This window comes from Euprymna scolopes, chromosome 11 (genome assembly GCF_053919585.1).
Source record: "Euprymna scolopes isolate OS-2025 chromosome 11, ASM5391958v1, whole genome shotgun sequence".
In the NCBI taxonomy this organism is placed as follows: Eukaryota; Metazoa; Mollusca; class Cephalopoda; order Sepiida; family Sepiolidae; genus Euprymna; species Euprymna scolopes.
Genome location: NC_136492.1, coordinates 103075927 through 103092770, shown reverse-complemented (window position 1 = coordinate 103092770; position 16844 = coordinate 103075927). Strand labels below are relative to the sequence as shown.

Sequence of the window (16844 nt, the reverse complement as noted above, 5' to 3'; positions counted from 1 at the left end):
CAGTTCAGCGAAACACATCGCCACTTTCAAAGATAACTCTGTACTTTGAAAAAATAAAAAATCTACACTTTGCAATCTCTCTTACTAGTGGGCCCGGGGGGGGGGGAGATTGTTATATTTCCGTTAAAGTAAAAGTTTCTATGGCACGTGATTTTGCACACGTTCCTTTTCCTTTTTTAATGGGCTGAGTTTTTTCCCTTCTTCAACATTTCCTTATTACTTGCGTTTACTGCTGCTACCTACTCGTACGTTTATTATTGGCTGTTAAATTAGTTCGGTAAAGCCTAGTAAAGAGGTTTTGCTCTGTCTTCCGTTCTATGATAAAACACCACAACCTATTTTAACCTTACAATTGAATTAAAAAAAACATATAACTTTAATTAAACTTGGAAATACGATTTAAAAAATAGCGCGGATCAGTAAGTGCATTAGCACCCAAAAAAGTAAAGACATTTAAGGCATTTTTATGTAAATTTTTAAAATATTTTTTTATTAACATATTTTTGGTATAACATATTTGGTGCTTGCTTCTTGTGCAGAGTGTGCACTTATTGAACCGTGCTATTTTTAAAATATTATTTTCAAGTTAAATTAAAGTTTTACGATTTTTGTTTTATTAATTTGTTAACTGAAAGTACAGAATAGTTACAAAATACTCTCCTCTCCCATGTTAAGAATGGCTTTTGAAATAATGTTATTATTTCAGCACGGTTCAATAAGTGCATGAGTACCACATATTTCATTAAAAACTAAGCCATTTAGTAAAAATAAAACCATTTTGAAAAAAGCAGCTTTTAAACTATGTCTTTATTACACACATATTTTATTGGCAATTAAAACTTAATCAGAAGGGACTTTTTATCGTAAATACCGGCCAGTTTTCAGCTCCGCAGAAAGCGGAAGTCAGAATAGGATAGGTATCTTTAAAATAATCTTTTTTGTTCTGTTTGTTTCCAAAAATATTGAATTTTAGAAAGGAGGCTATTGTTATTCAAACAGCAATAAAAAAAAAAATAGCTTCCAAAATTTAAAAAAAAAAATAACTTCACTTATGTCACGGACCGAAAACGTCACTTCCTATTTTTTTTAGTGTTCCAAAATGGCCGTCTCGAAAAGTACCCCGCGCGATGCGCAGGTAATGGCCGCTATTTTAAAGGACATGGGAGTCCAAGATTACGAACCTAGATGCATTAATATGATGCTAGAGTTTGCCTACCGTAAGTAGAAGTCATTTTCAACATTATATTTTATTCTATTTGCACATATGCAGCATTCTAATGCTTTTCACGTGTCTAAGATAAACACAACTAGAAAATGCTCCCCCTTCTCTCTGTAGATGCTAATAAAAATATTGGATGAAGAAAAACATCAATTTTATTGTATTCGACTTGTAAATTTGCAAATGTCTCTTTACCTAGTTGTTCGCTTGTTCTATATTTTAATGACCTTCTTTTGTGCAAATAAAATAAAAAGAACACACATGTTAAATAAGTTGAAAAACGAAACAAAATTCTTTCATATAGCAAATAATCAAAAATTGTAAGCAAAATTAAACACAAGAAAAATGTCAACACTTTTTTTGTAAATAAATTCTTGATAAAAAAAAGGTAAATTTTCTTTTAAATGACGACTTTTATAGGTTTTCGACTATGCTGAATACGGAAATCGCATTGAAATTTTGCAGAAATAAGTAGTTAGCGAGATATAAAAAGTTGTATTATGCATTGTATTCTTTGGCGGCCATCTTTGTTACGCACGTGCGCACACCATAAACAAATCTACCATAAGAAAATTGTAGAGGTGAACCTAATCTAAAAAAAATGGTATTATTATACAAACACCGTGACAGCGTTAGGGTTAGGGTTAATTCGCTGTCACGGTGTTTGTATAATAATACCGTTACCAATCTTGGACTTACCCTTAATATTAAAAGAAGACACCGTATGGTATTTTAGCAATAAGTCTCTGAAGGCACAGTATCTGTTTTGACGAATGGAGAACTTACGCTAATTTAAACCAACTCAATTTTTGTTATTTTTACCATAAATTAACAACATTTTATAAATCCCAACATAAGGAACTGAAAAATCTCAACTTGACACAAAGATTTGAATATTGAAAAAGTGAGAATCTCACGTTGTATACATTTTTCCCCTGTAGATAACAAGCCAAAGTAGTACCAAATATTATTTATTTTGAATACATTTATCTACTTGTACGAAACGCTATCCTTGAGTGTATAGTGTCTCTCTGTACAGGGGTTTGTCTGGACAATCTGGCATGAGGATGCTTCCTCCTACCAGTAAACTCTGACTAAATATTCAAAATAATATCGTATTCGCAGCCCATATAAGATCCCAGTATGATTACCCTCACTGGCTCATACAAGGAATGGGACATCTTCTCTAAATGCTGTTGCAATCGTAACAGTATTAAACTGGATACTCCACCGGACTAGATGAATCCTGCAATCCGGTAAGACTAAAAGACAAAAAAGATATACTGTAACAGAGTTAATTAATCTATTAGAGTAAAATTATGTTCTTAAAGGAGAATTTAATGGAAGACTTGAATATCTATGTGTCTCAGTGTCTAGCGATCAAATGTTAGCCCCCTGCCAAAAGAGGGTCTCCTTGATTTTTGAGAACTTGGAAGTAAAATGAAGCCAAAAAAAACAAAAAGACAAAATACGGATTAATTACAATTGAATGTGACAATTACAGATTAACATATGGGGTTTGTATTACTGTACATATAGATTCAAAAAAGTTGTCAAAAAACAAATGTTATCAAAGGCAAGATAAGTTACTTTTCTACCAAACTGGATATATTTTTTGTGTTTTTATTCAATGTAACATATTTATTCAGCTCGAAAAACAGGCAGTGTGTACCACTGTACTAGCAGTGTCAGAAATTTTGTGAAAATAGCGAATAATTCCACCCCATCTTTCCAAGCTTATAACTCCTCGAAAAATGCAATTCAAGCCCTAATTTTTTTTTTCAATTAAAGGAGCAAGGACCAAGATTTCATTAAAAAAAAAAAAAAAAAAAAAAAAAAAGTGTTTTTTTTTTTTTAAAGGTTTTAAACTTCGGACTTTACAGGTAAAATTCTACGAGAACACGATGTCCGTTTTTTTTTAAATTTGAATATATTATGTATTGACCTTTTCTCTTCAATTTGTGAGTAAATAATTATGTACTTATCCGGGTCTAAATTAATTATTATTAGACATTTACAAAATTGGAGGCGTGAATTATTCGACCCCCTGTCTTTCCAAGCTTATAACTCCTCGAAAAATGTAATTCAAGCCCTAATTTTTTTTCAATTAAAGGAGCAAGGACCAAGGTTCCATTAAAAAAAAAAAAAAGAAAAAAGAAAAAACAAATAACGTGGTTTAAAAAAAAGGTTTTAAACTTCAAACTTTACAGGTAAAATTCTACGAGAACACGATGTCCGTTTTTTTTTAAATTTGAATATATTATGTATTGACCTTTTCTCTTCAATTTGTGAGTAAATAATTATGTACTTATCCGGGTCTAAATTAAGTATTTACTTTGTAATAGACACTTAAAAATTGGGATGTGGGGGAACCGTGAATAAAAAAAAAAAAACGTTTGTCTAAAATATTATATTCGATTTATTGGAAAGAAAATAAAATTTCACACTGACCCTGAAAATATCGTAAAAATAGAATCAATAGAAAAATTTTGATAGATTTTTAAAGTTTAAAGATTGAAAAATATTGAGTTCGGAAAATTCATTACTGTTTAAAAAAAAAACAAAAAAAAATATTTCTATTACTTTTAAAACAACTGTAATAGTTTATTTTGGAAGTATAATCCTTAAAAAAAATACATAACCCACTTTTAACAGAGAAATTCCGAGATTTTTATATTGTATTTGCAGTTTCGTGTTAGGGGTGTCAAAAATTCCTACAAAAATTCTGACCGATGTATTAGAAAATTCAAAATGGCGCCCGACTCACTCTTTAACACAGTAAGTTTGGGGTAAAGGTGTTATAAATAATAAATTAGACAAAATACTATTAAAAAACCACCGAATATATGAAAAGTTATGTCACGGTAACATATATTGAGCGAATTTCTAACAGTATTTTGTCTAGTTTATAACACCTTTTCCCCGAACTTACCGTATTAAAGAGAGAGTCAGACGCCATTTTGAATTTTCTAATACATCGGTAAACACTGTATGTTTTTCGAGCTGAATAAACATGTTAAATTGAATAAAAACACAAAAATTATATCCAGTGTGGTAGAAAAGTAACTTATCTTGCCTTTGATAACATTTATTCGTTATATATTTGTTTTTTGACAACTTTTTTGAATCTAGTAATACAAACTCCTTAAAACATTTAAAAACAAAAAGCAACTACTTTCCATAGATGATCAGATAAAATATAACAATATGTACATAAATACTAAATACAATTGCAAAATATTCTATATTTTGTGTGTACTCATATTTTTTTTCTATCTCTCTAAAGTTTGGTCTTGTGATTCTTGAAAATATCTTACTCCCTGTTGAAAAACTTTGTTCTATACAATTACATTTCTGGAAAAAAAATTGATATTCAATACTTGAATATTAAATTAAAATCATGTAAACTTAACACTTGTTTTTTTTTTTTTACCTTTGTTTTCATTCAAATTATTTAAAAGCTCAAATAATTTAGCTTCATAAAATGATTTCTACAATTTTTTTAACCATTAATGCTAAGTCCAAATGGCAAGATTATAAAACCATATATAACACATTCACCCCCAAGATACACAAAATTTATCTCCCATTGCCCCAAAACTTGGTTAAATATCTTAAAATGCTAGAATGACTAAAGATTAAATTTACATACAAAACTGACCCACAACTCTAAATTCTAAAATAATAACTTTTTTATTTTTACTTTTTGCTTTTTTAGACACTAGAATTCAGCCCGGCTTTGCTCGGGCCCTATGTACTGTTTATAACTTTTTGTGTGTGTGTATATATATATATATATATGTATATATATATATGGGATATTCCATGCCAAATCATCCAGGCCACTTCACCGCCACCAAAAACCCTCGTAGGTGCAATTAAGTGAAGTCAAAAGTATGTTCATTCATTAACTTAAATACATGGGCAAAACCATTTTTTCCTGTACAATGCATTTTCATCAAACTCGGGGGTACACATTCAACCTTATACTCATTAACCGAGGAACCCCCAATCCACCACATAGTTGGCCCAGATCACTGATTTGTGGAAATAGAAAATAGGATTAGTGTTCGTGCTAGCAATTTGAATGTTTTGGAAGAATTATGATGAGTCTACTACACAAAAATATCAAGATTAAGAAAATATCCCTTTTCTAGTGTTTTAGGCTCCATAGTCCTTGTCTGGGCTCCATTGAATTCTTGCGTGCATTTCTTTATACATGAATCACAATCTGGGAATTTAGTTGGTGGAAACTTCAAGCTATATTCAAAGATCGCTGCGAAGATTTGCTTTTGTGAAACCGTAACTTTGGCAATCTCATCCATTTTCATATGCAGCTAAAATTGAAACAAATATTCATGTTATGGTAAAATTACTGACAAAAACATATATATATATATATATATACACACACACTAACTGTACCCGGCCACGCATTGCTGTGGCTCAGTTTGTTAAAATGGAACACATTCCTCATAAAAAATTGCATTTTGTATTCTTTATTTATTTTATTATTTTTGCAATTTTTTTTTTTTTTATCAATAAAAGTTGTTTTTTTCCCCCCAAGAAAAGGTGAATTTTTTACCATAAATTGTTAGGTGAAAGTTTGTTTTTTGTTTTTTGTTTTTTCAGGAAAATTTGCACTTTTTTTAAAAGAAAGTTGGCAGTAAACATTTCTTTTTGAAAACAGAATTTTTATTATAAAAAGAAAAGATGAATGTTTTATATGAACACTGTAAATAGTTAGGTGAAAGTAGAGAAAAGTTAGATTTTTTTTTTTTTCAAGAGAATGTACAAATTTTTTTGTCAATAGATGTTAAGAAAATAAATGGAAAAAATACTCCCATCATTAATTAATTCTGCAAAAAAATAAATAAAATGTTGGTTTAGTGTTTCAACATTTGAACAACGCTCGGCTGAATTCGGTGATTGCCAGTCGAACCCTAAACTAATTGGAATCCGGTGCAGGGAGGGGGGGGGTTAAATTCTGCATGAGTACTATTCTTTTTAATTTTGTCCTTTGTTCAATTTTTTTGTGTGGGCTTTTAGCGCTAGCAAACTAACAAATTTAACCAAAATGCAAAAAATTCAACAATTAAATAATTTTAATAAGTGCCCAGCTCCTAATACAAATCCTAGTAAATCAATCCCCCTTATTGGAAACACTGAAAGGAAGGACGAAACCAAATTATTGCCAGTATGTTTAGAAGAGGTTCTATAGGTGTATCAGAAAGTGGCCATTAAAAATGATGATCAGAACCTTAATAATTCAACTTACTATTTTTTGAAGCTTATAACTACTTGAAAATATAATTCAAACCCTAATTATTTTTTTTTTTTCAATTAAAGGAGCAAAGACCAAATTTTAAAAAAATAACAGGTTTAATAGCAAATTATGCAATATTTGTTTCTTTAAAGCGGTTTTCTTTTAAAAAAAATATAAAGAAAATCAACATATTTTGACTTGCTTATAAATATATGTATATATATAAATGCCAAAAAATCACTTACCTAAAAAAAACATTATTAAATGGGTAGTTCCATTCTTCATTATTAAGAATTTATTCATATTTATATTTTAAATTCCATGTATTTTTTAAATAAAAGGATTTTTTAAAGCAAGGGTCCTAGAAAATCGCATTTTTGTAACATGTTTTGCACAAAGCGTTAAATGACTGCTGCTGCTGCTAAAATGAAATTTATGAAGTATGGTTTCATCCAAGGGCATAAATAATGTCTCTTTTTTTATTGCGTGTGTTAAAAAAGAAAACATTCAATGAGATAGAAAAATTTGCCGTCAGCGTCTGGTATTTACTTGACGATGTAAGCATAACATGAGCTTTCATTTTTAAAAAATCAACGTGTTTTAAAAAAAAAAAAGAAAGATTTTACACTTTGGACTTTACAGGTAAATTTCCAAAAATGTATTCTTTTTTTGTTTTAAATTGGAATATTTTCTTTATTGATCTTTTATCTTCAATTTGTGATATATAAAACTTTGACAGAAATTAATTATTAAAATTTTGATAAACGTTTCAAAATGGGGGTGTGAATTTGAAAAAAAAAACGTTTGTCTAAAATATTATATTTGGTTTATTGGAAAGAGCATAAAATTTCACATTGACCCTGAAAATATCGTAAAAATTGAACCAATAGAAAAATTTTGATAGATATTTAACTCGTAAAATTCTATTGATTTTATTACGTAAAAAAAATGGCTGCATGAAGGCACGCCGGCATTTTGTAAACATTTTGTAAACACTGTTTTCTAAAAAATAAAAAATAATATTTCTATTATTTTTTAAACAACTTTAATAGTATATTTTGAAAGTATATTCCATATAGAAAATAAACAACTCACTTTAAAAAAAGAAATTACAAGTTTTTTTTATATTTTATTCGCAGTTTTCTGTTAGGGGTGTCAAAAATTCCTCCAAATTTCTGATACATCTGGAGGTTCTATTCTTTTTTTTCTTTCTTTCTTTTTTTCAATATTTTAAACAGATTTGTCACTCAGCTAGCAGATTTGGTGCTTCTACACTTTATTGCCGAAATTGGAGACGCCATTTTTTTTCCCCGCACTTGCTATCCAAATCCAGGGGAGACATTATTATATGACCGAACGATTGCTTCCGGAAAGGGAAAGAATAAATTTACCAAAATTTACATTTATTACTTCCGGAAACGATAAATTAAACTAAATAAATTTACCAAAATTAACATTTATTACTCCCTTAAACTAAAATTATCATTTATTACTTCCAGAAACTTGGTAAACCGATATTACTGGAGAAGATGAATCTTGACGATTCAAAAAAATATTTAAAATTATTTATTTGTTCGAAAAAAGAAAAAAAAAGAAAAAAAAAACACAAATAAAAAAATAAACAAACAAAAAAAAAACTAATAAATGTTTTGGTTTTTAAATGGTGCTCGCCCAGGTTAAACTATTATGAATATGTCATTTCAATTTTCTGTTTTTAATAAAAAAAAGAAAAAAAATTGTTCCATGAAAAACATTCCCGTTCTCATCAATTAAATCAAAACATTTCCAATTAAACAATTACGGATATATGTTCTCTTTCACTTTCTTTATTTACTTTTAAAGCAACATTGGACTTTTATAAAATAGTTTTTTGTTTTGTTTTTTGTTGTTTTTTTTTTTTTCGAACAAATAAATAATTTTAAACATTTTTTTGAATTGTCAAGATTCATTTTCTCCAGTAATATCGGTTTAAGTTTCTGGAAGTAATAAATGATAATTTTAGTTTAATTTAACGTTTCCAGAAGTAATAAATGTTAATTTTGGTAAATTTATTCTTTCACTTTCCGGAAGCAATCGTTTGGCCATATAATGATGTCTCCCCTAGATTTGGATAGCAAGTGCATGAAAAAAAAATGGTGTCTCCAATTTCGGCAATAAAGTGTAGAAGCACCCCAGATTTTTATGGGTCGCTATTTTTGCCATAAATTGTTAGGTGAACGTTTTGTTTTTTGTTTTTCAGGAAAACTTTCACTTTTTTTTTTTTTTTTTTTTTTTTTAAGAAAGTTGGTAGTAAACGTTTTTTTTTTGAAAACAGAATTTGGTACTCCTTGGGCGTTGAGTCCCATAGCGACCAGCATAAAAAAACATGCATTGCTCCCTTTCTAACGCAAGCGCACGTAACACTTTTTTATTTACTGACGTTGTCGTAGTAACTAAACGATTATTTGTCACATTATTTATTTTGAAAAAAAGTTTTACTCGTTATGAATATTAAAAGAAAAATTACTAAACATTTATTAATAATGCCCCACTTTTACAGACATTTGTTTTTAAATTTCTTTTTAAATGACGATTTTTATTGACTTTTTTTAATAGCATTTGCGGATGGGTATGCTGACATTTGTTTTTTTAATTTCTTTTTTAATGACTTTTTATTGACTTTTATTTTATAGCATTTGCAGATGGGTCAAAAACGAAAAAAAATAACTAAGCCATTTACTGACAATTTCCCGGTATCTTGACTTTGATAACATTTATTTGTTTAAAATATTTGTAAAAGTGAGAATTATTTGGACAAAGCTTGGCTGAATTCGGTCACCACGATGGCCGGTCGAACCCTAAACTAATTTGAATCCTGTGTGTGAGGGGGGGGGGTAAATTCTGCATGAGTACCATTCTTTTTAATTTTTATCTTTTGTTCAATTTTTGTGTGGGCTTTTAGCGATTGCAAACTAACAAATTTAACCAAAATTCAAAAAATTCAACAATTAAATAATTTTGCTCAGCTTCTAATACAGATCCTAGTAAATTAATCCCTTTTATTAGAACACTCCAGGGAAGGACGGAACCAAATTATTGCCAGTATGTTAGAGAGGTTCTATTTTTTTGTTTTTTGTTTTTTTTTTACAATATTTTAAGCAGATTTGACACTTAGTTACCAGATTTTTATGGGTTGCTCGTTAACTTACGATAAAACTTGCGAAGTACGCGCTGGAGTGTTGTAAAAGTGGAATGGAAATTTAAATTTCGCTCCGTTTTAATCTTTTTTTTTTTTTAATTGTGCTTCTCCCAAACAAATATAATCAAGAGAATAACATTCAACAAATTGTACTTTATATATATAAAACACGAAATATTAAAAAATATATATATATTAACGAAAGAGAATTCCATTTTTAAACAAAAAAAAAGTCAATTTGGTATATAAAAGTTCCGTTTAGTGATGTCACGTGGTGTGAAATAATTGTCCCCAAATAAAATAAAAAATAGCCCATCCGTACAAAGAAAACCACCTATTTATTATAGAAAAATTATGTATAATGTTATAATTAAAAAGAGATATATAGAAACACGCATGAGTACAGTAAACATATTATACCAAAATGTGGAAGCCATCCGTCCAGTGGTTATTTAGACTATTAATTACAAACGAACCAAGAGTTACATTTTTATATATATATATATATATATATATATATATATATATATATTGTTTGAAAATGAACCAAAAACATTCTTTTTATGTCATAGATGCACCACATATTTTCACATCATGACTTCTATGTTTTTCTTCAAACCAATCATCTTGAGGAGTCTTGAAATCAAAATGAAACATTGATGAATATTTGAACACTTTTGGTTTTTCATTTTTCACATGTATGTATGTATGTGTGTGTGTGTGTGTATATATATATATATATATATGAGGTGTCTTTAATAAGTTTCCAGACTTTTTTGTATGGGCATTTTTATTGATAGTATATACATAAAGCTCTAGGTATTTTATGAATTGTGCAAAAAAAGTCAATGTAATTTTGGTAAAAACAATCTGCAGGTAATTCCATCTCAAATCATCTAGAAAAAAACATCTTTGACACCCTTACCTCTCCAATCTTTTTCCAAACTTTCACCATATGTTGGTATTATAGAAACTAGGGAATCCTGAAAAATTGAGCTTTTAACTCTAAGCAGTTCCGAAAATATCGCAATTTTTGTATTTTACGTATATCGCGCCGAAGCGCAAATTTGCAAAACTATGAAATTACGTTTTTGCGCATAAATCAGTTTACTAGACTAGGTAGAATCTTGAAAATTTGCATAAAACCTCTGAAAATGAACTGTTTCTGAGATATTGAACTTTTAAGCTGAGATTTGGGTATTGCTTTAAGGCAACACGAAAAAACATATGGCACTATTGGAAATTGAATTTTTTTGTTCCTAGACATTCTTGATAGCTTGAACTTAGATTCCTCCAAAAAAGGTGTTTAGTTCTTTCCTCGTTAGTTCACAATCGAACTGCAAAGAACCAAACATCTAGCTGATATTTTCCATAACATTGAGTAGTTTCATTATAAACGAACATAACTCTTGTATCCACAATACCGAAAATTCAAAACTTAAAAGTAAAATAAACACAATGTAGATACATCTAAAATGAGGAAAATGACATGTAATCGCACTTGGTTGGCCAAATTTAAGTGAGTCAGGCAATGTAAATATAATTGTCAACAGGTATATTGCTTTTTATGTAAATGAAAATGACATTTCCTGTTGTCAATAAGTTTTTTGTTTTATTATATGATTATTTGTATATCAAATTTTGTTTTGAAAATTTGAATTTTTTCTGAAGAAGGTCTTGAAAAGTCCTTGAAAATGGACTTTGAAAATCTGTATGAACCCTGTATTAGGAAAACACTGTTTCCTGAACATTTAAAGTTGGGTATAAAGTCTTTATACAACTACCCATATCCGGTCAGACCTTTACCATGGACTTTACAAGGTTGCTCAAAAGTTCAATGACATTTGATTCTGGATTTTTGGATTTTTTAAAATTATTACTGTCACAGCTAAGGCTGAGCATGACATGTAATCACTAAAAAAAAAAAAAAAAATGTAAAACCTCATTGGGGGAGGGGGGCTGTTAATCTACAATAAGACAAAAAATAAATCTACATATATTTTGGGGTTCATCTAATGAATTATTTTAATTTATATTTTGAGATATTTTTTCTTTTAAAATTGAGATGCAATTATTAAATAAAACAAAATCTGTTCAAAGAGGCATAATAAATGGTAGAATTAATTTAAGTTTAAATTGAATAATCTTTTTCTTTGAAACCTTTTGTTTGTCCATACTTTTTATAAGATTTACAGTTTCAATTTTTCTTTTCTTTTTTTTTTTTTTCAGGTTATGTAACTGATGTCCTTGATGATTCTAAAGTTTATTCATCACATGCCAATAAGAAAAATATTGATGGCGATGATGTTCGCTTGGCCATTCAGTGCCGAATGGATCATTCTTTCACAACTCCTCCACCTAGAGATGTAAGGGTGCCTTTTATCTTTTATTTACAAGAATATATATATATATATATATATATATATATATATATATATATATCATCCAATATCAGATACTTTTAGAAATCAAAAAATTGAGGATCAAGCTGCTGACTTTTGAATAAGTAATTATTATGCCAGATATGAGTCAGAAGAACAGACTTGTAACATTGACACCCACCTTATACCACATTGTGTTTTTTTTTTTTTTTTTAAGAAAATATTACAATATATTTTACTGATCCTTAAATTATTTTGTTATAAAAGTGTTTTTCATATTATTCCTTAATTAGAATTCATTTTTGAGATGAGCATTATATATATTAATTTATTTTTATTTCAGACTATTAATAAAGATGAGACTAATAGTCCGAAATAAAAATAAATTAAGTGTTTTTCAGTTCAATTGCCTTTACAGTTAGCTTGCAATAGTTTGAAAATGAATACATGAGTAAAACTAATGGTTGCGTGCAACATTGCTGAAGTCAAATTGGGTTTTATGATGTTCAATTAACTTAAAAATTAAATAGATTAATATTTATTTTCTAAACATAATTGTTTATCTGAAATCAGACAAGACTTGATTCATCTAAACATTTGTTTATTAATTTTGTGACCGGCTGGTGCTGTTTGGGTCTTAAACTGAAAATGTCTTCATTCTAAAACTCTTTTAAACCAGCACCAGTGTTTTCTGAAATTTTAAGTGGAATGCATTATTTTCTTGCAATGAATATGATAGAAGGGAGAAGGCACATTGGCTAGTAAGAATCAAATATTGATTTGTCAGATGCAATGCTATAGCATATAATTTTGAGAATCTGGCTGACTATGTATTAGATTACACAAAATATTACATTCATATGATTTTAAGGAGTATTAGTGCCCCATAGGATATAATGTTTCTTTAGAAGAGTGTATATATGTTTGTTAAATATCCAACAATAGGGTAACCTTAATGATCCCACTGAGTTTTAAGTAAATAGGCTATTATATCTAGCTAGCTATAATTAGACAGATGTCACTTGTTTGACCAAAAGATGAACGTCTAGTTGCTATAGGTAGATGAGCATGAAAAGAAATACCTCTGTTCAGTAGATAAACAATATACAGCTTTAAGTCGCGTATGCAACATGTCGGAAAAGGCATGGTTACATTGACTTGCGTAAGCAACATGCCAAAATGGGTATGGGTGTCCAAAAATGTCATATCCGCTAGTTCGACAAGCAACAAGGTAGAGAATTTTAGATTACGGCTTGTGTTAATTCTTTTCGCTAATTGTATTCATTTGTAAAACGGGCAATAAAGACATACCATCATAGTTTTACATATAACTGTCCATCATCTTTTAAGCATAGCAGTAATATCCACATACTACTTATTGTTTCTGAAATATTTTCATCTTTAGTTAGAAATATAGTTCTTTCAATTATTATTTACTAGTTTTTGGGGGGTTTTTTTCACTTCAAACAAGGCATGTAGCTACTGTAATGGGAGGACAGATTTAGATTGGTAGAGGAGGCAACCTGAAGGGAGAGTTGGGCAGTAAAATGTTTGTTTACATTACATTTAAATGTATGTATGTTGATACTGTCAGTAGGAAGTAAATTCCAAAAGTAAAGAGTTTAATGAAAGGAGCTATCAGTGTAGAAGTTTTTCAGACATCTAGAAACTTCTGTAGTGAAGGGCTGGGATTTAGCAACTATTTGGCTGGGTCATGGGTATTTTTGTAAGAGAGGTTGAAGTTGGTTTCGATTAGATATTTGATATGTATAATATTTATTACACCTTGAGAGCTAACTGATATTAAACTTAGGTATTAGAAAAATTAACATTTTGTTTAATGTTTGTAAAAATTTTCTTTGTGCTTAATTTCATTGGTTGGAATGTGATGTCCATGCAACAACAAACTATAAAATATGCGTAATGATAATCCTGCAATGAGAAAACTAAAGTGATGTAGTCACTATGTAACTTCTAATTAGTCAAACCAAAGTAATTTTTTTTTAATTTTGTTTTGCTCTTTACATAAATTTGATTACAAACGTTTTTATGTATTGATCCACTATGCCAGTCCTTTTTCGATAAACTTTTTATACAAGCAGTGACAATGATAGTTTTTTGGGGTTTTTTATTTTGCAAGTCCATGGACCAACATATTTTATTAATACAAGTTTTCTGCAAAATTTATGTTTGCACCAATCTATTGTACAGCTGTGAAACCTGACCGATGAGAGCAAGCCACCTATGAAAGCTTAAGGAGTTCAATCACTATTGTTTGCGCTGGATCCTTCATGTCTGTTGGCAACAGTCCATATAAAATACTACTGTTTGTTTTTGTTGCAACATATCCTTTGTACAACAAGCTCTCATCACAAGATATCTTCGTTGATTCAGGATATTGAGCTGATCGTGGATGCTTGCCTGTGTGAAGTTTACTGCTGGAACTGAGATTGGCTAATGCTTCTATGGTGGATCCTTGTACCTGGCCAGCATTCATTCGGGATGCGGTAAATTCTCTGAATTGCGCCGGCCTAATCACTCCAGGGTGAATGCCAAGACCAGTACAAGTTTATACATCCTGCACCGTTTGCAAACTTAGGAAAATATCCAAATGTATGATGTGAGTCAGAAGAACAAAGTTGTTTTTTTTTTAATTTTGGGGGGATGGGGGAGTGATATTGAAATGTTTCACCGCTCTTTAAAGTTATAAAGAAAATAGTTGGTGGGTCAGGTCAATTTTCTTTACAATTAGCATAAAATGAGAGGGGGGAGAAAGAAAGATCCTTATTCCCCAGGTAATTTGTGGAAATACCTATAAAAAATACTTTCTCAATCAGCAAAAAAAAAAAGAAAACAGATTTGCTGTGGACATTTCAATGTATTTTTATTTTTAATTTGCTATGAGACATATGGATAAGAATTTACTACATTCTTCTAGATTTTATGTTTTCCTAATGCAGGATGCACAGCTATCCACATCTCTTTAATTACACAGTACAAGGATTTCATGGCAAGTGCTCGACTGAACTCCAATGGTTCCATCTTGCCAAACTTTCACAAAAAAGTCAACTAGCTACAACCGCTATATATGATTTCCCTCACTGTCTATTTGTGCCTAAATCTAAACGCAGATTCGATGAACAAAGCTTCTTTCCAAGAACTGCTCGCCTGTGAAACAGTATTCCACATGCGAGCAGTTCTTTCCAGTTGATTATAACATGGTAGCCTTCAAATCCAATGTAAACAAGTTCTTGTTGAGCCGTCCCCATAAATAATCAAATTTTACCCAATTTACACCATTAACGATTACTACACTACCATCTTACATTAAGTAAAAAAAAATAAAAAAATTTATATTTAAACTTAATTCACATTTAAAATTAGTCCAAGTTATTAGAACAGCCATTTGTATCCAAGATTTCTTCTTATGAATTTTTTATTTTCTTGTAATTTTGTTTGATGAATGACAACAATTTCTGATTTTTCTATTTGGCAGCTTTTGATGGAGATTGTTCGTAATAAGAATTCCCAACCTCTTCCTCTCATCAAGCCATATTCTGGACCAAGACTCCCACCCGATAGGTATTGTCTGATTGCTCCCAATTACAAACTGAAAAGTACAAAAAAAGTAAGTATCTTTATCTCTTTCACCAACAAATGTGGATATTGTCTTTTCATGGTTTTCAAAATAATGTTTTGCAAATTATTTTTTATTTTATTTTATTTTTTGCAAATTATTGGTTAATTAAAGTTGATTGCCTGAAGTTGATACATCATAAATATTAAGAAAATCAAGCAATCTTAATGTTTTTAAGACACTAGATTTTCCAGTAAATACCGGCCCATAGATGAGCTACATGAATCTGTTTTAAATCTGCCGATCCGAGGCAATTGTTTTTTTGTTTTCTTTTTTATCTTAGCCAACTTTGTTTAAACAAACTTGAATGAAAATTGAAGACATTTTTGTGAAAATTAAAAACTAGTTTCATGACTAAACAGATCTCTTTTGATAAATATCCAGGGCATCCATTTCTGCTGTCTTGAGTTTCCAATGATTCACTGTAACACTGAATGTCATCGCTTAATTACTGTTTAAAAAACCATATGCATATTATCTTTAAAAGTAGTGAATCAATAAGGACAATCAAATCGATCTGATGAATGAAAAACACAAACTAAGGTTGTATATGTAGTTACTGTTTCACAATTAATGCATGAAACAAATTACATAGACATTTTCTCCATGAATATATGAACTTGAAACAAACTTTTATCAAATGATTGGATTTGACATCAACTAATCTAGAAAGGATTGATATGCGACAAACCAACCAACTAACCAACCAAATATTAGTCCACTTGTTTGTGAGGCAATTATAAAAAAAAATTCAGTCATATTTCTAAATATCAAGAAAAGCACAACTTTATTGGACATTTTTTTTTTTTTTTTTTTAACAAAAAGATATTTTGGGGGCTAATTTATACAAATAGCCAATCCATAACATGCTTAAATAATTGAAAATATTTCTGAGGAAATTATTTAAGAATTCTATTGCTTTAAGAAAAAAAAAACATTAATTAAAAAAAATCATCATTTAATCGAAATGAAATGAATAACAAATATTTCCTATCCAATTAAATGGAATATTAGTCATAAGAAACTGTGTGCGATAAATGAACACAAATAACTTTGGTTTGTCATGATATCAAGAAGATAACGCAAAGGTAGTAAAAATGCAAATAAAATACTTTTTTTTTTTTTTTTTTTTTTTCTCTCAGTTTGTAAAAAAAAATGTTACG

At 29.5% G+C, this 16844-nt stretch overlaps 1 protein-coding gene across 1 annotated transcript in view; it reads left to right on the top strand.

Annotated features, from left to right (window-relative positions):
* Nucleotides 1-1064: 1064 nt before the first annotated feature.
* LOC145288025 (transcription initiation factor TFIID subunit 9-like) overlaps nt 1065-16844 on the top strand; it is a 29760-nt gene continuing 13980 nt past the window's right edge. The window contains exons 1-3 of the mRNA XM_080136031.1: nt 1065-1217; nt 11893-12029; nt 15541-15672. Of these exons, the coding sequence (XP_079992157.1) occupies nt 1100-1217; nt 11893-12029; nt 15541-15672 (387 nt within the window). The 5' untranslated portion in view covers nt 1065-1099. The remainder of the gene's footprint in view (nt 1218-11892; nt 12030-15540; nt 15673-16844) is intronic.